Source organism: Malus sylvestris, chromosome 7 (assembly GCF_916048215.2).
Source record: "Malus sylvestris chromosome 7, drMalSylv7.2, whole genome shotgun sequence".
In the NCBI taxonomy this organism is placed as follows: Eukaryota; Viridiplantae; Streptophyta; class Magnoliopsida; order Rosales; family Rosaceae; genus Malus; species Malus sylvestris.
Window position 1 is genome coordinate 6,291,752 of NC_062266.1, and position 22,461 is coordinate 6,314,212.

The window sequence follows — 22,461 nt, forward strand, 5'->3', positions numbered from 1 at the left end:
TGCAAAGTGGTTAAAAACTAGGGAAATACTCTCAAATGAGACATTTTCTTAATCTTGGGACATAAATAAGACAAACCGGCCATGCACAAGTCATGCACACCATGTACAAAACCAAAATTACTAAAATGCCCACATATAAATACCAAAAACCCTTACTCATTTCATCATTTTTATCATTTGGAAGAGTGGATGCCGAGGAAGCTCTATGAGCTCTAGATTTCTAGGTTGAGCTCAAACCTTTGAGCTCCGATTTCCAAGAGAGAGAAGTCAAGAATGTTATCAGTATATGCAAGGTGTTGGATTATGGGTTTTAAAAGGTCATTCAGACGGTGAGTTAAAACCATAACAATGGGTTTTGAAAAAACAAAAAATGTAAAAACCTCTAAGTTTCGAACCCATGTCTTGTTGAAACTATGAAGGTATAGTCCCCACCATTACAAAATAGTTAGATATGTCTGGGCCAACCTATGCACATCATGATGTATTGAATTATAGCACACTAAATTTTATATTGGAAATAAAGTAACAACATTTGGAAGCATCCTTCAAATTAGAGGACAAAAAAGTAGTGGTGGGGATTCTTACAATGTTTGAAAGTTACATGCATCACATCCTCACCACATAAACACATTCAACACATTCTCTCTTTTGCCCATCTGATTTCATCCTCATCATGATAGACTTGTGTATAAATATGTTTCTCACATATAGTTGCAATAACCATTAACCCTCATAAAAAATTAGATTGCTCAGATAGCCAAAACAATTGAGATCACAAACATGTCCAAGTTCTCACATGAAACTAAGAGCTTTAACTCAGAGTTCTACGAGTGGTACAACATGGAACCTCCTCTACTTCCGAGGTTGCCGAAGGCAAATCCTATGTCATCGTTTAGTTATGTGGACTCAGAGACGCCACTGAAAGTATAAATCAGGTCCGCGATAAACTTGACTCTGAGACTGGCGTTGCCGAGTATTGGAACCACAAGCTAATAAAGGCAGAAAAAGAGCTTGTGGACCTCAATGGTGAAGTCAACGAAGGGCTCTACAGTGCAAGCAAGCAGAAAACGAAGGCTGGCATATGTGGAGAAAGGATCACATTCCTAAATTTTGAATTGTTCCAGAAGCATCGGGGTCATATTGAGTCATACGAGCATTCTCGGGAGGGAAATGCTTAAATAGAGGAGGAACGCAACAAGGGCTTTGAGAATTTTCGTCAATTGGCGAAGGGAAAAGAACCGCGTCAACCATAATGGGATTATATGACATTTTATTGTTGTGCAATGTATTAGCTAAGTATTTTATGATAATAAACATATGTACTATGTATCCTTATTATATACATATACCATGCACACAGAATGCACATTAAATGCACACAATATGCATATCACATTTTAATATCATATGCACATAATATGCCATGCGCAAGACATCCACACCTTATGTACGCAACTTGTACAACATATGCACGTCGATGCACTCATTAGAAAAATTTTGTGAAATTTCTGCAATTGAACTGAAACACAAATTGGAACATACCAGTATTGTACTTCGTCAAAAATCAAAATTTTCCCACACATTACTATAAACCCAGTCGACATTAGCATGTTGGCCTTGGGATTCTCTTCAAGACTAGGCGTCAAAAGGGATGAGACTTACCCCATTATTTTAGGGTTTCATATCTTCGAAAACACACCATCCTCATATTAGTGAAATCCCAAACAATAAAGTGCAAATTGAATAACAAATTTTTCCTTTCATGCTTTGTTTCTAAATGGATTGGTTGACAAACTAGTTAGCAAATTTACAAGACAAGGTAGATGCGGTGTAGATTTGGTGTATATGACCCTCATGTCTTGTCCTAACCTACTTGTGTGAAATCCCATTCCTGGATTTCACTGTTATAATCTACGTATTTGTGTTATTGAGATTTTAGATTATTTTTCGAGAATTTATTTTAATTTGTTTGAATTTAGATTTTAATTAGATTAGTTACGAAGTTTGAAGTTTGGAAATTAATTATTTAAAATTCGTAGACCGTTCAAGGTCACAAGTTATATTTTCGAATAGAGATGCGTAGGCGAAAACCATTTGTGAAATGAAGTTATAACGAGGAAATTAGAGACGTTTTAGTTGTTGGGAAATAAATAAAGAAATGTTTAGAAGCTGCCAAGTGGCAGCAAGGGAGAAGGAAGAAAGGAGAGAGTGCAGGAGAGAAAAGGGGGGGGGGGACATCCCAATCAGAAAAGAGGAAAGAAAAGGAAAGGAGAAGAAAGGGAAAGGGGGAGAAAAAAAAAAGGAAGGAAACCGGGTTTCCCTCAACCCGTGACTCGACCCGGTGGATTCTCCCATCTCCGGCCACCTTGGACGACAAGGTTAGTGTCAAAATGACCCTTACCATGAGGCCCAACTGATCCCTCTTCCATTTTCATGTGAAAAGTTGGTGGAAATTTGGTGAATTTTGGGTGAAACCATACAAAAGGGGGCGCACGGGTTGGGTTCCATTCCGCCACGATTTGAAGCTACCTCCTCCAATTACCACCACCAATAGACTCCCTTCAATCCCAAGAACAAAGCCCAAGCAGTGGTGGATGCGTCAGAGCTCATATAGAAGCCGAATCGAAGCACACAATTCTCTAGGGTTACTACGGGTTCATGGAGAATTGAGGCTTTTCCAGGCCAAATTGGCTTTATCCATAGGTATGCAAATTACTCCCTCTCATTGAGATCTTCATTTCTGTAAATTTTGGTAATTTTAAAAAATAGTTGAATTTTTCCGACAAGTCGAGACGGCCAACGCCACCCGCGGTGGCGCGTGAGACGGTGCCCTGGCTAGTGGGCCGACGATATCCTTTTAAGTTCAAATAGATGCCTTAATTTCATAATTGATATCCGTATGACGTAATTTGATTGTTTGGACTTAGTTTCATTACGATACCTTATTTGGTCAAAATATGAATCAACGATCCGACTGTTGGATCATCACCAAACCTTAATGTGTGATAGATCATAATATTTTTGGATCATAGAAACTTACAGATCGGGAATCCGACGTACAGATCTTTCCTAATTGGATTTCTAAGTTTGTAAAATCAAATGTCGACCACCACTTGAATTTGAAATTGGCGGAGATCCGAGTGTCGGATCGTAATGAAATTTTAGTATGTGGTTTTAAAAACATAATGTGAACTTCGGGAAGTTACGGATCAAGAATATGATAGGCGGATCTTCCGGTTTAGATTTATAAGGTTGTGGACCCTACTCTCGACCATGATTGATGGTTGACTTTTCAGTCAACTAGCTTAAGTTCTTCTAGCATGCTGCTGATCTTAGAGTGTAGATGAGATGTTATGGAGCTTGATGGGCTCATCGTGATGACGTGTCTCCTTGATTGATGTGCACCTTGATTTACGTACTAATAACATTGTATTGTTATATGCTTGTTTATTTTATGTGATTTGACTTGTGTATTGAAATGTTCGTCAAATTGAGAGCTAGTAGGAGACCATGACCCTGCTTGGTTAATCCGCAATAGGGGGTCACTAGTGTCCCACTTGGTTAATCCGCAATAAGAGACCATATTATTTATGGATCGTGCTTAGTTAATCCGCGATAGGCGATCCTTATGGCTATACATACTTAGGAGTGATCATGTTTGGTTAATCCGGGATGGGTGATCACTACCTAACAGTTCCGTAGGTGTGACTCTGCTTGGTTAATCCGTGATAGGGGGTCACTACCTACTTAGTTATCTTGGTCCTGCTTGGTTAATTCGCGATAAGGGACCATATTTTCTATGGATCTTGCTTGGTTAATCCGCGATAGGCGATCCTTATGTCTTTGTATGGCCATACACACACACACACACACACACACACACACTTAGAGGTAATCACTACCTAGAGCTATATGATACAGTCTTGCTTGGTATATCCACGATAGGGGACTGTTAGAGGTGATCATGTTTGGTATATCCACAATGGGTGATCACTACCTAGAGTTAGGATGTGGTCCTGCTTGGTATATCCGCAATAGGGGACCATATGTATTCAGGGGTGATCATGCTTGATGTATCCACGATGGGTGATCATTGCCTGCACGACGAGATTATGCCTATGGTTCTGCTTGGTATATCCGCGATGGGGGACCATATGCATTCTAGAGGAATGATAATTAGTTGTACTTGGTAAATTGGATAGGCGATTTCATTGAGTGATCCGGAACCCGAGATTGTTGGATTTCGTAAAGTGGTCTGAAATCCCATTATTTGGAGAAGTAGGCTTGGCCTAACTGGGTCACTCTAGCCTTAGTTTTTTATATATATTTGTGTAAATGGTTTCGAGAATCTTGTGAATTGAGTTAGAAAAGATGTTGGGGGTCTGGGTAACTCATTCGGAGTTTGTAGCGACTTGATTATGATTTCATAAAGCATGATTCTATACTCAATGTTTATAGATTGTGATTGATGATCTATTTTTACTAAATATCACATACTTGTATTATTGTCACTCACCCGAGCCTTGCAGTTTATCTAAGTGTCTGATTGGCCCGATGTACCATTTCCATGATGTAGGCATTGATTTTACATGTGACAGATTTGGATAGATTACTAGAAACCACTTGATATTTTGGATTCCGTTGAGTGGTCTGGAATCCTTGCTCTTGCTCATTTCCATAAAGTTAGTCTAGAACCCTGGATTCGAGTGAATGCGAATTACCCACAACAGACCTTGTTAATATAAATTAGAATTACCAAGTTAGTACTTGGAATCCAAGCAGGGAATTATGTATAATTCCTTTATTAAATTTCTTGCACTGATATGTGATCTGGTTGACTGATTAACGTAATTAAATGTTAATATTGTGTCTCCTTGATTCATGGATTGGGTTACTTGAGGTGATTGTGGAATGATGTTGAATATGATTGTTATTAATACGATTAGATTAGTGATCAATGCGATTAGAGGATACTATTGTGCTTTGTCGATTCTTTGATATATTACATGCTATGAATTGTGATTTTATGTTGAAACATAATTGTTTATATGATGGATGAAATAGAAACCCTGATTGTCATGTGGGTTCGTTATGTAGCTTGAATCGAATAATTCATTCTTGACAAGTCCATATGTTTGATGGATGAATTATGAATTAATAAAGTATGAATTCGGAAGATATGGAAATGATTGTTAGTATTTTGATCAAATTAGTTAATTAATGTGGCTAGAGAACGGTTTGTGCTTCGTCAGTTCTTTAATATGATATATGTTGTGAATTGCGATATCATGTTGACACATAATGATTTATTTGTTGGATGGAAGACAAATCGTGATTCTTCATAAGGGTTTGCTATGTAGCCCTGAGTCCATAAATTTTATGTTGGTCAGGTTCTAATAAATGATTGAGGAATGCTATGCTTTTTTGCTTAAACTCAATGTGATACATGTCTGATTTTGTGAGTGACGAACTACGGATGGCTTGATCCCAAATAAGGGTACTTATGCAGTCTAACAAGAATGTTAGATGTAGCCATAAAGCTTACGAAAAATTATTATGAACATTGAGTGGTCTTATTTCATGTCCTGGAGAGGGGTATATTGGATGTTCGAGTATTTAGTGACGTCATGTGGCGATCCTGGGCGTAGGTCAAGATCGGGGCATGACAACTTGAGGTGTGCATTGCATTCAATATGTGCAACATGTGCTTTTTCCTCATGTCAACTCATAAATTTCGCAATGTTTAATAATAATATATCACAAAAGTAGTGGGTTTTAATTAATGTTTTGTTTGAGTACTTAATTTGACCCAAAAGGGTTTTGGAAAAAAGAATTAATTTTTCCAATTCAAGTTTATATGTTTTTAGTATTCAAGACGTAGCATGGAGTGTGCATATCAAGACCATAGGAGATCATTCAGTGTGCTTAGTGTGTGCATAGTATGTGGACATAGTGCGCATCGTATAAGACGTGATTATGTGTCGTCATTGGCATGGTCCTTGGCCTCGGCACTGGCTCCATCCCCAAGCACGTCGTCGACCGAATTGTCATGCTTTAGAAACAAGGGTAGCTTCAGAACTTTGTAGGAATACCCACGAACCCTGTCTCTTGGGATTCTTGTCGGACCTTGATTCGCACCCTGTTCTTGATCTCCCGATTAACGGCACTGACGAGGTTTATCCCCACCTCAACTTGGTCAAAGGTCGATGTGGGTCCTTATTGAGGGAGAAAATGGTGGAAGGTGCTTGTAAGAAATTCATCTGCATCGTTGATGAGTTGAAACTCCTGAAGAATTTGGGAGGAAGCTAATTAGCGATGTTGTTGGTAGGAAATAGAGACGGGGTTACACAATTTACGCAAAGCAAAATCATGGATTATGCTCTCTAAGTGAAGGTTGAGAGATTCGGAGAGTGAAATGAGAATGGATGATTTTTGGTGGTTAGGGGAAATAAGGGGAGAGCCAGTAATGTATAAACAAAGTTAATCATGTGGCACACTTTTGGACTGCAAATCAACAAAATGTGGGCTCTGAGGTTGTCATACCATCACTTAACGGCAAATTTAACGGTGACTAACTGTTGTTTGACATTGAAATGAAATAATAAGTAAACATATGTGACTGAAATGATTTTAAGTGTTATATAAGATTGCAATGGAACACAAACTTGAGGGCAAAATGTAATTTACTGTTTTAACTATTCCATTTCCAACTACAGAGAAAGATTGTAATTTTATCCAAGGACATGCCCGGAGTCAATCATTTCACCTAAAGGCCCGCATGGAGTCAATTATTAAAGGTTGCTTGTAGGGAAGGCATCTCTAACTAACTCTACAAGGATGCATCCAAGGTAAGTACCTAGACTCTGCTGAAAAAGTGAAAGAAACATCATAGAAAGTTTAACTTAAAGAAAGGGTTTATAGAAAAAGAACTCCAAATTTTTTAAATGATTTGTTATGCATCATCCACGACATCCAACTAGGGATCAGATTGGTATCCTATATTCTTGGAAATTCTTATAATCTAGGAATTAGCGTGTGTGCAAGTAGTCACAATCCTAAAATGAAGGAATATATGTTGAAATATCCCACATTGATCATATCTATGAGAAAAAAAGAGTTTAAATATATTAACTCCACTCTAACTAACATGAAGACCTTTTTTGATAAAACCCCACACCTGACGGATTCACTGTTGTTGGAAGTGGACATTTGGCCGTCTCTCATAATTCAATATGCTATTAGAGCCAGTGAGCGGACCTATACTGCTACATGTTGGGTGAGTCTCCTTGGCCTTGCGCAATAATGGTGGGTCCTTTGGCCCCGCGTGTAGGGTGCGTCTCTTTGGCTCCATGTGGTTGTCAATGTGCGGATCTCCCACGTATGACCCACTAATTGGGTTCACATGACTAAGCGTGTTGAAATATCCCACATCGCCCATATCTATTAGAAAAAATTAGTCTAAATATCTTAGCCCTACTCAAACTAACACCGAGTCATTTTGTGATAGAACCCAACACCTGACGGATTGTGCAAGTGATAATTAACAAGTTCGGTACAATATCAATGTTGTTAGAAGTGGACATTTGACTAGTCTCTCTGAATATTCAACATAATATTACAGCCAGTGAGTGGACTCGTACTGCTACATGATGGGTGGGTCACCTTGGCCCCACGCAATGATGGTGAGTCCCTTGGCCTTGTGTGAAGGGTGAGTTCCTTTGGCTCCGCGTGATTGTCGATATGTGGATCTCCCACGTGTGACCCACTAATTAGGTCTCACATGACGATACTTATTGAAACATCCCACATCGACTATATCCATTAGAAAAGAAGTGTTTAAATATTCCCAACCCGCTCCAACTAACACCAAAACTTTTTGTGACAAAACCCCACACTTGACAGATTTTGCAAGTGGAATTACCAAGCTGGGCACAATATCGGTGTTGTTGGAAGTGTGTCTTTAACCTATCTCTCTGATAATTCAACAATATCGTAAGCTAGATATTCTCTCGATTTAATATAGATTCAATATCCTAAAATGACTCTTTTGTGACTAACATAATATACCGCGTAGGCCATGTCAATGGTAACACATGCTTCGCTCTCTTGCTCACTACTTATATTCTAAGATCTTTATACAAACTCGACTATAGGAGGGCATTTGACCGATACCAAACCGATACCTAAGATTAAATACAATTGTTTGTTCTCTTGGTCGTATTCACATACTCAACCATCTACGGTGGTGTGGAAGTTTGGTTCCAGCACCTATTAGCTAATTATTGACTCATAATCATCATGACTCAAAGGTGGAGTATAATTCTTTTAGAGAGCTCCTAAAATAACTCTTGGATAGTTTTAAAAATAAAGAGCATGATTAGAGATGGTCTAAATTCTGTATTTGTTTATTTGCTTTTATCTTTTCATTTAAATATCTACGTATATTTTTATTTTATTTTGTTTTTTAAAATTCATACATGGAAACAAATCTCCCAGCAGATCTTCCAATGATCCAGTCCCTTTCATTTCGTTAAGAATTATTTGTTATTACAAAAAAAATTCAATTTCGAAATTATCTACAATATTTAAGTAATTAAATGCATGTAACATAATTATCATTTGATGATCAGATATAATTATTATATACAATCACTCTTTCGACGGTCAAATGGTAACGTTCCGACGCTTTCTAGCAATGTGATATCATTCATGTAAGTATTAGAGGCAAAATCTCTAATTTTACTCATCCTTCTAGTTTACCAAATTAAATATTTTCTTTTAAGAAATTATATTATTATAGGTTACAAGTAAAAGAAGAAAAAGAAATTGAAAAAAGAAATGAAAATAATAAAAGCTAGACTTTGAAGAAGTGGTGGAACCCAAACACAAAAGGAGTCCTTCCAAGCAATTAGGGCTCTCTTCATCCTCCTCCTCCTCCTCCATTCTCTGCAATCGGGACTAGCACAACGGCACAGAAGGAGACAGAGGAATCGGAGTCTTAGGGTTTCAAAGGAGGATCCGTCGGTAAGTGCTTATTATCTGCTTACTCTTATGCTTCCTGAAATTGCTTGCTTGCGTAATGTGGATGCTTAATTTTGTAAATCGAACTCACTGACCCTCGCTAGCCACTGATTTGTTGCGTTTGTATTGATGATTGGTTTTTGAGATTTTGTGTGTTGATCTAATGGTTGTAATGCAATGTATGCTCAATGGGGGTTGATTTGATAGTTGATTTGTTGTGTAATGGGTAGTGAAGTAACTGTTATTTTACGGTACGAATGTTGATGGTGTTTGAGAAATGATATGGGTATGTAAGATGAAAATGTGAGGTTTTAGCAAGTTTTAGTGAACTGGGATTGTTTGATTTTGTTTAATTGAAAATTACGATTGATACGGGTACTTTTGCTGTTTGCTTTAGGATTTGAAGGCTTGGATTTGAGCAGAGAGACTGTATGGACCAGGTTAGTGATGGTTGTGCCATTTTTCTGGCTTCTGATCTTTGATTATTGTTTATTTTTGTATCAATAGAATTTACTATGATTGTGATGTTTGCGGTTTTGCAGTACGAGAAAGTTGAGAAGATTGGTGAAGGAACTTATGGAGTTGTGTACAAGGCTCGTGATCGTGTCACTAATGAGACTATAGCTTTAAAGAAAATTCGCTTGGAGCAGGAAGATGAGGGAGTGCCAAGCACTGCTATACGCGAAATTTCCCTCTTGAAAGAAATGCAGCATGGGAACATTGTCAGGTATACATTTCATTGTGTATGGGGGCTAATTTCATCAATTTTAGTAGTTTATGATATAATTATTGGAGTGTTAGAACAGGAAGATGAGAAAAATTTCGCTCACTGATCAAGAGATTGATGAATTTTCCCAATTTACAGATTGAATTTACATGTTTGGGCATTCATCTTTTCTGACTAATAGAACTGCTGAAGGTATTACCTGTTGTTGAGGAGAAAACAAGTAGACATATCAATCTAAGACTTTGATCTCAACTTAATATTTTATTTTTGGACTGCAATTATCTTTTGGTTGTATCATGTGCTTCTTCCTATTTGCGTTCCCTTCTTAATGAAAACTTAATTGATCAACCTTTTTTTTTTTGAGTGAAAAGGATACGATTATATTGAAAAAAAGAAGAAAAAATACACAGAAGTTTGTCAAGAAGACCAACCCGAGCAGAAAAAAACACAACAACAGCTCAGGAAAATACTAACAGCTCCACAGAGATGACAAAAGAAAAAGATGAACCATAAAATAGCTGCCTTCCAATCTAGCGAATTAAGGAGACTGAAATTCCTCTAGATTATTGGCATAATGATGCCCACAATGCAGACAAAAACTGAACTTTATCCTAAACTTTCTCAAAACCGGAGAATATAGCATGACTGAGCTTGACAATCACTGTTCTTTTACTTCACTCTGAGCATGTTGTTTTTCCTGGATTGTCTGAGCCGGTCCCAAGCCCGGATAAAGGAGGAGGGGGAGGGCGTCAGGTAGTCGACAGCCGGCACTCCATGATCACGTCGAATCCTTATGAAAATGAATCCAGAACAAAATCGCGCTAAAGCTAGGGCGTCACCCGTAAGTGGCGCGCTGTGTGGCCCGAGCACAGTGATAAGTGAGCAAGGGTCGCTGTATCTCCATCGGCACCCGGATGCAGTGTTAAATGAGCAAGGGGGCCATAGAAACTTCTTTTCGAACGACTCCACTCAAAGTTGTTTGGGAGCATATGCTCCTATCAACTTTACCCGGGACACACAAAAGAAGTACTTTGATCCTATTAGACGGGGGAGGGTGAAGAAGCTAGGACAGAAGGGTAGAGTTCAAGAGAGCAAAATGCGTTTAGGAACGTGGAATATAGGAACCTTAACGGGAAAATCTATGGAAGTAGTGGAAGTTATGGTGAGGAGAAGGATAAATATTATGTGCCTACAAGAAACTAAGTGGGTTGGTAGTAAGGCAAAGGATTTAGAAAACTCAGGGTTTAAACTTTGGTATTCGGGCACAAATAGAACGAGAAACGGTGTTGGCATCATCGTGGACAAGACCTTGGTACAAGATGTTGTAGATGTCAAGAGGGTAGGAGATAGAATCATGGCAATCAAGATTGTAATAGGACAAGAACTTATCAATGTGATTAGTGCGTACGCACCTCAAGTAGGGTTGGATACGAGTTCGAAGGAGAAATTTTGGGAAGATCTTGGAGACTTGGTGCAAGGAATTGCTCAGACGGAGAAGTTATTTATAGGAGGAGATTTAAATGGACACGTGGGCAGGGAGACAGGCAACTATGGAGGTTTTCATGGTGGCCATGGTTTTGGGGAGAGAAACGAGGATGGGGAAGCTATCTTGGATTTTGCAATGGCATATGATCTCTTCTTAGCCAACACCTTCTTTAAGAAGAGAGAAGAACATGTGATCACCTACAAGAGTGGGTCGTCAAAAACACAAATAGATTTTCTTCTAATGAGGAAAGGGGATCGTATAACTTGTAAGGATTGCAAAGTTATACCAGGAGAGAGCGTGGCTAATCAACATCGCTTGTTGGTGATGGATGTACATATCAAAAGAGTAAGACAAAAGAACAAGACTTGGAAGTGCCCAAGGACTAGATGGTGGAATCTAAAAGAAGAAAAACAAGCCATTTTCAAAGAGAAGGTAATCACCCAATGTGTGTGGGATAGAGAGGGGGAAGCTAGCCAAATGTGGGATTCCATGGCTAGTTGTATCCGAAAAGTAGCAAAATAGGTATTAGGAGAGTCCAAGGGCTTTGCCCCACACCAAAAGGAATCTTGGTGGTGGAATGAGGAGGTACAAACAAAGGTGAAGGCTAAGAAGGAATGTTGTAAAGCCTTATACAAGGAGAGGACCGATGAAAATGGTGAAAGGTATAGAAAAGCGAAGCAAGAGGCGAAGAAAGCTGTCAGAGAAGCTAAGTTAGCGGCTTACGACGATATGTATAAACGACTAGATACCAAAGAAGGAGAGTTGGATATCTATAAACTATCTAGAGCAAGGGAAAAGAAGACAAGGGACCTAAACCAAGTGAGGTGCATCAAGGATGAGGATGGAAAGGTTCTTGCTACAGAGAACGCGGTTAAAGACAGATGGAGAGGTTATTTTCATAATCTTTTCAATGAAGGACATGAAATGAGTGCTTCTTTAGGGGAGTTGAGTAACTCAGAAGAGTGTAGAAACTACTCTTTTTATCGTCGAATCCGGAAGGAAGAAGTGGTTGTAGCTTTGAAGAAGATGAAGCATAAAAAAGCAATAGGCCCAGACGATATACCAATCGAAGTGTGGAAACTTTTGGGAGAGACAGGTATAACATGGCTCACTGACCTTTTCAATAGGATTTTGAAAACGAAGAAGATGCCAAATGAGTGGCGAACGAGCACTTTGGTGCCTATCTACAAGAATAAGGGCGACGTACAAAATTGCATGAACTATAGGGGTATTAAGCTAATGAGTCATATAATGAAGCTCTGGGAGAGAGTCATTGAGCATAGATTGAGGCAAGAGACACGGGTTTCAGACAACCAATTCGGGTTCATGCCAGGACGCTCAACCATGGAGGCAATCTATCTCTTACGAAGATTGATGGAAAGATATAGAGATGGGAAAAAGGATTTACACATGGTCTTTATAGATTTGGAAAAAGCGTATGATAGGGTCCCAAGAGACATTCTTTGGAGGATTTTAGAGAAGAAAGGAGTACGAGTAGCATATATCCAAGCTATAAAGGATATGTATGAAGAAGCAAAGACTGCCGTAAGAACTCATGAAGGACAAACCGAAAGCTTTCCCATAACTGTAGGATTACATCAAGGCTCATCCTTAAGTCCTTACCTTTTTGCGTTGGTAATGGATGAGTTAACAAGACATATTCAAGATGATATTCCTTGGTGTATGCTTTTCGCAGACGATATAGTGTTGATAGATGAAACTCAGGAAGGGGTAAATGCAAAGCTTAACCTTTGGAGAGAAGTGTTGGAATCTAAAGGTCTTCGCCTAAGCCGATCAAAGACAGAATATATGGAGTGCAAGTTCAGTGCAAATGGAGGCCAAAACGAGTTAGGGGTGAGGATCGGAGATCAAGAAATACCAAAGAGCGACCGTTTTCGTTACCTAGGATCTATCTTGCAAAAGAACGGAGAATTAGATGGAGATCTCAACCATAGAATACAAGCTGGATGGATGAAGTGGAAGAGTGCATCCGGCGTGTTATGTGACCGCCGTATGCCACTAAAGCTCAAGGGAAAATTTTATAGGACGGCAATAAGGCCGGCGATGCTGTATGGCACAGAATGTTGGGCGGTGAAACATCAACACGTACACAAAATGGGTGTAGCGGAGATGAGGATGCTTCGTTGGATGTGTGGGCACACGAGAAAGGATAAGATTAGGAATGAGGATATCCGGGGTAAAGTAGGAGTAGCCGAAATTGAAGGAAAGATGAGAGAAAATCGGTTACGGTGGTTTGGACATGTGCAAAGAAGGCCTACTGACGCTCCGATTAGAAGATGCGACTATGGGACAGAGGTTCAGGGCCGAAGGGGTAGAGGAAGACCTAGGAAAACTTTGGAAGAGACTCTAAGAAAAGACTTAGAGTACTTGGATCTAACGAAGGACATGACACAGGATCGAGCACAATGGCGTTCTAAGATTCATATAGCCGATCCCACTCAGTGACTTGGATTTTCCAAGTCTCCAACCGAGAAGTTTTCCTCACTCGGAAAATTAAGGGAACACTACCCCAACCTACATGCTCCACTCAGAAAGCTTCAACATACAAGCTTCAACAAAAGAAAATTCAAAGAACTTAGCGAAGAAGGCTTTGGTGTATTTAACACAATACGTTGAAATGAAGGAAAGCTTATTTATTGATATCCCCGATAAGCTACAAATATGTACATATACATGAGTCAAAATAAACACACAAGAGGGAGCCTTCACAAAGGTTGCTTAGGAGAAGTCTCAGCAGTCGGTAGAGCCCCAGAAAGAGAAGGCACCGGAGGGGGATCATTTGGAGCCTCAGTACTGGACAGAACCCTAGAAGGAGGAGGCATCAGAGGTTGATCATTTGGAGCTTCATTACGCGGTATAGCCCCAGAAGACGAAGGCAATAAATGCCTTTGGAACAAACCCACAAATCTCTGATGATCAAGTAAAACCTGACCATCAGTTTCCTTCATCTGGTCAAGCTTCCTCTTCATGTTTGTAGCATAGTCATGTGCGAGCCGGTGCAACTGTTTATTCTCATGCTTGAGCCCTCTAATCTCCTGTTTGAGACTCATCACTTCAGCCGCCAATGATTCAACTTGGCGGGTTCGAGCAAATAGGCGTTGGGCCATATTAGACACAGAACCTGCACACTGAACACTGAGAGCCAGCGAATCCTTAACAGCTAACTCATCAGACCGTTTGGAAAGTAGTCTGTTATCTTTGGGAGTGAGAAGTTCCTGGCCACCACCGCAGCGGTCATATCATTCTTCATCACGGAATCCCCAACGGTAAGAGGACCAGTAGGGGAGACGAAGGATGGGCGCCATATGTTGTCTGGAGAAGGCGGGGCTGCCTCTTCAACAAGGTTCAAGTCAAAACGACGGTCGGAGGGGCCATACATTTTCAAAGGTGTTGAAGAGAGAAGAGGTCGGACAAATCAAGATCTTAGAAGTGCAAGAATGAAGCTTCTACTGGTGGAGATTCAAGTGTGCTTTGGAACTTAATGCCAGCCCTTATAAAAATCTGCACTCGACGGAGCTTCAGAAATCGAAGAGGCGCCTGCTCAGAAATCGAAGAGGCGTTTGCTTTCTCAAAAGCTGGGCTGCTTAGAGATCACGAGGGTTGATCTCAGAAATCGAAGAGGCGTTTGCTTTCTCAAAAGTTGGGCTGCTCAAAGACCACGAAGGCTGATCTCAGAAATCGAAGAGGCGCTCGCTTTCTCAAAAGCTGGGCTCCCCAGAGACCACGAGGGCCGATCGCAGAAATCGAAGAGGCACCTACTTTTCCAGCCTTGTCAGCACCTGTCACACGCACACTCAGCTTTGCGGAAGTTATGGGCATTCTGTCAAAGACTTCTGGGGAAGTAGAAAACACATGAATCTTACTGTTCAATCACCCACTTCCCACACGCAACAATAGCTCATGGGTACCACAGAAAACTTTGCCAAAGTTGAGCACGTGAAGCTTGCAGCTCCCACTACATCGCTCTGACCAAGAAGGGTAAAAGAATAGCAAAGAAACAACACTAACAAAGTTTAGACCCATAAATTTTGAAGGTCTAGCTACCATATTATTACCCACAAGGGTAAAGGAACAGTACCACTGCTGGATAATTGGAAAGTCCCTGTGTGTCAACCTCTGTGCTTCGTGGCAAGGTAGACTAGCAAACATGCCCAACCTTTACTCATATTCGAGAAAACACTCCCAATAAGATTGCTTGCTCCAAAATCGAAGAGGCACCGTCCTCTGAATCTCGAGAGCCAGACTCCCAACATGACTACTTTCTTAAAAATCGAAGAGAGGGTAAAGGAACAGTACCATTGCTGGATAATTGGAAAGTCCCTGTGTGTCAACCTCTGTGCTTCGTGGCAAGGTAGACTAGCAAACATGCCCAACCTTTACTCACATTCGAGAAAACACTCCCAACAAGATTGCTTGCTCCAAAATCGAAGAGGCACCGCCCTCCGAATCTCGAGAGCCAGACTCCCAACATGATTACTTTCTCAAAAATCGAAGAGACACTGCTCCCCGAATCTTCGAGAGCCAGACCCCCAGCATGATTGCTTTCTCAAAAATCGATGAGGCATCGTTCTCCGAATCAATCGAAGAGGCGCTCGCTTTCTCAAAAGCTGGGCTGCTCAGAGACCACGAGGGCCGATCTCAGAAATCGAAGAGGCACCTACTTTTCTAGCCTTGTCATCACCTGTCACACGAACACTCAGCTTTGCAGAAATTATGGGCATTCTGTCGAAGACTTCTGGTGAAGTAGAAAGCACATGAATCTTACTGTTCAATCACCCACTTCCCACACGCAACAATAGCTCATGGGTACCACAGATAACTTTGCCAAAGTTCTCTGCCAAAGTTGAGCACGTGAAGCTTGCAGCTCCCACTACATCGCTCTGACCAAGAAAGGTGAAAGAATAGCAAAGAAACAGCACTAACAAAGTTTAGACACATAAATTTTGAAGGTCTAGCTACCATATTATTACCCACAAGGGTAAAGGAACAGTACCACTGCTGGATAATTGGAAAGTCCCTGTGTGTCAACCTCTGTGCTTCGTGGCAAGGTAGACTAGCAAACATGCCCAACCTTTACTCACATTCGAGAAAACACTCCCAACAAGATTGCTTGCTCCAAAATCGAAGAGGCACCGTCCTCCGAATCTCGAGAGCCAGACTCCCAACATGACTACTTTCTCAAAATCGAAGAGAGGGTAAAGGAACAGTACCATTGCTGGATAATTGGAAAGTCCCTGTGTGTCAACCTTTGTGCTTCGTGGCAAGGTAGACTAGCAAACATGCCCAACCTTTACTCACATTCGAGACAACACTCCCAACAAGATTGCTTGCTCCAAAATCGAAGAGGCACCGCCCTCCGAATCTCGAGAGCCAGACTCCCAACATGATTACTTCCTCAAAAATCGAAGAGACACTGCTCTCCGAATCTCGAGAGCCAGACCTCCAGCATGATTGCTTTCTCAAAAATCGAAGAGGCATCGTTCTCCGAATCTCGAGAGCCAGATACCACAGACCACTTTTTCAAAGTGCTCTGACAGAGTTAAAACATGTGAAACTGGCAGCTCCCACTACCGTGCTATGACCAAGCAGGGTAAAGGAATAGCATTACTACTTGTTAGGGAGACTCCTATATATGTCGACCCCCATCCCCAACGGACAGGCAGACCTGCAAAAATGCTCAACCCTTCATCATATCTGAGAGGGCACTCCCAACGAAGCCTTTCGAAATATTCAGCTTTCTTTCCCCCCGATAATACCTCTGCAAACAAGCTATACTAGAGCAAGAATATCTCATATCATCAGGGTTAAAAGCAAGAGTATCCCATATCATGCTTTTTCCCTGTCTTTTCCTTTGTCCTTGTTTTTACCTGCAAGACAAGGAGAAAGAGAGTAATCAGTCAGCACTTGGAATCAAGCTTCCAGCCAGGATCTGACTGCCTGGAACCCCTTACCTGATTACTTACCTGGCATTGCTCTCGAGTACTCATCTTCAACATCTTATGTTTCCAGGGAAGATTCCGCATTTGCTTGAGGAACAGATAGGGCAAGTGCGAAGGATACAAGGAAGCATGTGGAGACAAGCGTAACAGCACACATGCCGATACATCCATTACTCTGTCAAAAGCAAAAGTATCCCATATCAGCAGGGTGGAACGTACTCTAGATTTGATGGACTTGTTTGACCCTCAAATTCTTCAGTCGGCCTTATACTCTGGAGGAAACCAGAAAACCCTCCAGCTCAGTTCAAGAATAAGCCTGTGGAAAGTTACTTCTTCAAAAGCAAAAGTATCTCATATCATCTCTTCTCATTTTTCTTCTCTTTATCCTTCATGCTGCTGCAAGATGGGGAGAAGGTGAACAATCAGTCGGAGCTCTGATTGCTTACCTTGTCTGTCACCTCTTTCAGCAGACCCCCTAGCTCGGCGACTTGGGGGACTCCTACTACATGGTTTGTATCGCGCTTGACCAAGCCTGAAACTACAAGTAAGCTTCAAGTGAAATTGATACATTACCTTGTGCATCTCCACCAGTTAAAGATACCACCCTTGGATGGAGGAAGAGTACTTCCAGAGAAGATGCCACATCTACCTATGAGACAGATAAGGCAAGTCAAGACGACTCCACACTCCGATACTTAGAAGCTTCGTGATTACGAGATCATTCTCCCACAATATTTCCTAATGTCATTTGTACTAAATCATTCACTTGTACTCACTAAAGGAGAGCTTGAACCTATGTACTTGTGTAAACCCTTCACAATTAATGAGAACTCTTCTATTCCGTGGACGTAGCCAATATGGGTGAACCACGCACATCTTGTGTTTGCTTTCCTATCTCTATCCATTTATATATTTATCCACACTAATGACCGGAGCAATCTAGCGAAAATCACAAAAAGCGACCGTTTTAGCTACCTAGGATCTATCTTGCAAGAGAACGGAGAATTAGATGGAGATCTCAACCATAGAATACGAGCTGGATGGATGAAGTGTAAGAATGCATCCGGCGTGTTGTGTGACCGTCGTAGGCCACTGAAGCTCAAGGGAAAATTTTATAGGACGGCAATAAGGCCAGCGATGTTGTATGGCACAGAATGTTGGGCGGTGAAGCATCAACACGTACACAAAATGGGTGTAGCGGAGATGAGGATGCTTCGTGGGATGTGTGGGCACACGAGAAAGGATAAGATTGGGAATGAGGATATCCGAGGTAAAGTAGGAGTAGCCGAAATTGTAGGAAAGATGAGAGAAAATCGGCTCCAGTGATTTGGACATGTGCAAAGAAGGCCGAATGACGCTCCGGTTCGAAGATGTGACTACGGGACAGAGGTTCAGGGCCGAAGGGGTAGAGGAAGACCTAGGAAAACTTTGGAAGAGACTCTAAGAAAAGACTTAGAGTACTTGGATCTAACGGAGGACATGACACAAAACCGAGCGCAATGGCGTTCTAGGATTCATATAGCCGACCCCACTTAGTGGGAAAAGGCTTTGTTGTTGTTGTTGTTGTTTGTCTGAGCGTGACCAAGGAATTAGCATTTTTTTTCAATGTCTAATGAACGCATGATTTCCCAGCATGAGCCCCCAAAAAATAAAATAGTGTGGCATAGGTCCTCGTAGAGATGTTTAAAACACAATCATTCTGTTGAATTTAAAACAAACTATACTACTGAGAAAAAAAATTTGAAATTTGGTTTTGTAGGCATCTATTATCTTTCCTTAAAGCTTGGTTTGCGTTGCAAAATTAATTAGATTTTACAAATACATATGGATATTGCTTGACAGGTTGCAGGATGTAGTGCACAGTGAGAAGCGCTTGTATCTGGTTTTTGAGTACCTGGACTTGGATCTGAAGAAGCATATGGATTCTACTCCTGAATTTGCAAAGGACCCTCGCCAAATAAAAGTGAGTGACTACTTTCTGCACTTTAAACTGTGTGATTCTGTGATATAGAGATTTTTACTTCTAGAAACCTCATGATATAATTGGTGTCCATTGAGTAGTTATGTGGTCAGAAAATTATAGTATTTCATATCAGGTGCAGTTTTTTAATTGTTTTTAAGAAATTTAGCTTTGCGAAATAAATATATAAGGCTAGCATCTGGAAGCTTTGTATTTAGTTCCTGCTACATTTTTAATTTATTTACCTGTGCAATTCTTCTCTTAGATTGCAAAGCAGATTTCAAGTACTTTTAAGGCCCAAGTAGTGTATGCTTGTGCTCCTTGATTCTAGTTTCTACTGAGTCTTGGAGTTTTCTTTTGTTATGTAATCCATCCCGATTTAGACAATAAACTATTGAAATAATAAGCTTACAATGGAATGTAATTGGTCGTGTCCTCTTTCTGCAGATGTTTCTTTACCAGATTCTCAGAGGCATTGCTTATTGTCATTCACATAGAGTTCTTCATAGAGATCTGAAACCCCAGAATCTGCTGATAGATCGTCGTACCAATGCACTAAAGCTTGCAGATTTTGGACTGGCTAGAGCATTTGGTATTCCTGTTAGGACATTTACTCATGAGGTCTGAATGCGTCTCTAGTAGATCATGACATTTAGCTGTTTGCAGTAAAATTTGGATATTTTTCTTTTCTTTCACATTTTAATCAATAGCATTTGAATGTGAAAAAAAAAGATGTGGCAGTTAGCAATATCAACATGCTGCAGTCACATGTACTGAAATTAAAACATTTGGGTTGTTTGATATGTTAACATCTGAGAGCTATTGGTTTGTGTGAGTGTGTGTTTTAATGTTAAAGAAAATGATTTAATTATGGTGGTTCGGCATAGGTGGTGACCCTCTGGTACAGAGCGCCAGAGATATTGCTTGGTTCTCGCCATTACTCCACTCCAGTTGATGTGTGGTCAGTGGGTTGTATATTTGCTGAGATGGTAAACCAACGGCCTTTATTTCCTGGGGACTCTGAGATTGATGAATTGTTCAAGATATTTAGGTGAAAGATTCCCAACCAAATCTATGCTTTTGTTTCCTTTTTTTTTTGTTGTACTTTTCCTGGAAGTTATATGCATCTAGATGTCTGTAAACCATGTAATGTATTTCATCATCCTCAATGTGTCCTATCCTACTCACACTGTTGCTTTTCATATGAAGAATCACGGGTACTCCGACTGAGGATACATGGCCTGGAGTGAATTCTTTGCCTGATTTTAGATCTTCCTTTCCCAAGTGGGTTGCTAAGGTAATATATTTTATGTGTGTTGCTATCTACTCCGATTATAAAGTTGCTATCTACTCCGATTGTAAAAATCGTCAACCTTTGTGTTTTTGACAATATTAAGTAAAGCATCCTTTACTTTGTAGGATTTGGCAAGTGTAGTTCCAAATCTTGATTCAGCTGGTGTTGATCTTCTATCTGTAAGTTCAGATTCCATTTCTGCACCTCAATGGGGAAAAACTGTTCATATGTTCACCTACACTGTGATTAAATTGTGGGTGTTACTGTTAAGTCCTAGTTGATCCCACAAAGGTGTTTCGAATGGTATATGGGGGGAGTATGAGAGTATGTTCCGTATTTTCAAAAGAGAAATACCTTTAATAAGCCTGGAAGCAAAGTCCTATGGTTTTTGTTGTCCATTGTTGTTCTATGATAATTTGGTATTTTCTTTTAATGAGCCGAATCCTGCAACATTACAGATTGACGAGTTGGAAGGATTTGTCAATTCCTAAGGTTTAAAGAATCCAGTCCACATGACATCTAGAAAATTTAGAAAGAGCTTCATAGAGGAAGAAAATGAATGCTAAACACGATACAAAAGAATATATTGCAGTGCGGTTTTCTATTGTTTAAGTATTTTCTTTTTAATGTTCCAGAAAATGCTGTGCTTGGATCCGAGCAAAAGGATTACGGCCAGGAGCGCTCTTGAGCACGAGTACTTCAAAGATATTGCGTTTGTACCATAATGCTCCCATCTTCACATCCCGGCAGAGAATGTTTATACTATAGTGTAGCATCCTGTGAACTTTGTTTGAATGAGAATTTGTGTGTGTTGCTTGTGATTTTTCTTCCTCATTCCGCAGACATAGTTCCAATTCGATGATTTGGCTTTCAGCAGATATTATTATGAATTACAGTTTGCCCTGCCCTCAGTTCTTTCCTTTACCTTTTATTTTCTCTGAATGATATACGGCTTGTAATTGACAGTTCATGTCCTGTGAGAAACAATTTTCCTTGGAGGAATATAAAAGATAGTTTGCTTTGGATATGTTTTCAATTTTGCATGTTCAACGGGAATGAATGCGATCTCATTTTCATCTTGCTACCAAAGCAGGCTGACCCTGCGTCTGCTGGGTGTATGTTTGGTTCCTCTGGAAATTCTGTGTTGTTTTGAACTGTTATGATTGATAGCCAAATGTGTGCCTTTGTTGTTGTGTCATACGGTGTTGCTTCATACACTCTTTTGCTTATTGTTGCCGTAGTTTCTTTGCGTACCTGAAATTTGACATTTCAACTACCTTTGTATAAAGGGGTAAATTGCGATTGACCCTCCTGAACTATCACCCTAGTTGAAATTGCCCTCTAAACTAGTTTTTGGGTAAATTAACCTTCTGAATTATTTAAAATCGTGAATTTACCCCTTGCCATTAGATTGCGGAATCAATTCCGTCAAATTCAAGGGCAAATTAGTCATTTCATCATTAATTATTACTTGTCAGCTATAACCACTAATAAAATTTTGACACATGAACACAGAATAATACAAAAACATATAGCATAATGAGAAAACATAAAAGAACCAAACATTTACATAACGGAGCATCTCACATTGTCATTACACATTGAAGTGACAATGGCTTAGTAAAAATGTGACACGTGCATACGTTTGAATGATGACGGTTTTTTACACGTGTTATTTTAAGTGGATTGCTTTATCGCTGTATAGTTCCACATGATGCGAACATGTTTTAAGGTAATAATAGTAATGATTTTCACAGTTCATTTTCTTTTGCTGCACTCTTCAGCTTGTTTATGTGTCTTAATTCTCATTTGATTTATTTAGTCTAAAGAAAAAAAAAGAAAAAGATTAGAGTGCATGAGAAAGAAATAGGATTACGAAAATCACTTGCCTTTTCTTTACAGGAAAGTGCTTATACGGTTATCTATTCTAGAGATTGGATTTAGATAATGATGGGAGCCAAGAGACTTGGATCAAATGACCAAGAAAAGTAAGTCAAAACAGTTAAACGGTAT

The 22,461-nt window shown here is 40.1% G+C and overlaps 1 protein-coding gene across 2 annotated transcripts; it reads left to right on the forward strand.

Annotated features, from left to right (window-relative positions):
• Window positions 1-8,858: 8,858 nt before the first annotated feature.
• On the forward strand, window positions 8,859-21,475 carry LOC126629382 (cell division control protein 2 homolog). Of its 2 annotated transcripts, XM_050299411.1 has the most exons (9): window positions 8,859-9,024; window positions 9,419-9,461; window positions 9,564-9,748; window positions 19,037-19,157; window positions 19,602-19,775; window positions 20,042-20,205; window positions 20,364-20,451; window positions 20,574-20,627; window positions 21,084-21,475. In XM_050299411.1, the coding sequence occupies exons 2-9, from the start codon at window positions 9,453-9,455 to the stop codon at window positions 21,171-21,173; spliced, it is 885 nt and encodes a 294-aa protein (XP_050155368.1). In that variant the 5' UTR covers window positions 8,859-9,024; window positions 9,419-9,452; the 3' UTR covers window positions 21,174-21,475. The 2 variants fall into 2 exon arrangements, with proteins under 2 accessions (XP_050155368.1, XP_050155369.1); XM_050299412.1 differs by lacking the exon at window positions 20,574-20,627 and having other exon boundaries at window positions 8,863-9,024; window positions 9,418-9,461.
• Window positions 21,476-22,461: the final 986 nt, after the last annotated feature.

Coding starts and splice junctions, on each gene's coding strand:
- LOC126629382 (XM_050299411.1), top strand. Junction 9,749..19,036: donor CAGCATGGGAACATTGTCAG/GTATACATTTCA, acceptor ATTGCTTGACAG/GTTGCAGGATGTAGTGCACA. Junction 20,206..20,363: donor GAATTGTTCAAGATATTTAG/GTGAAAGATTCC, acceptor TTTCATATGAAG/AATCACGGGTACTCCGACTG.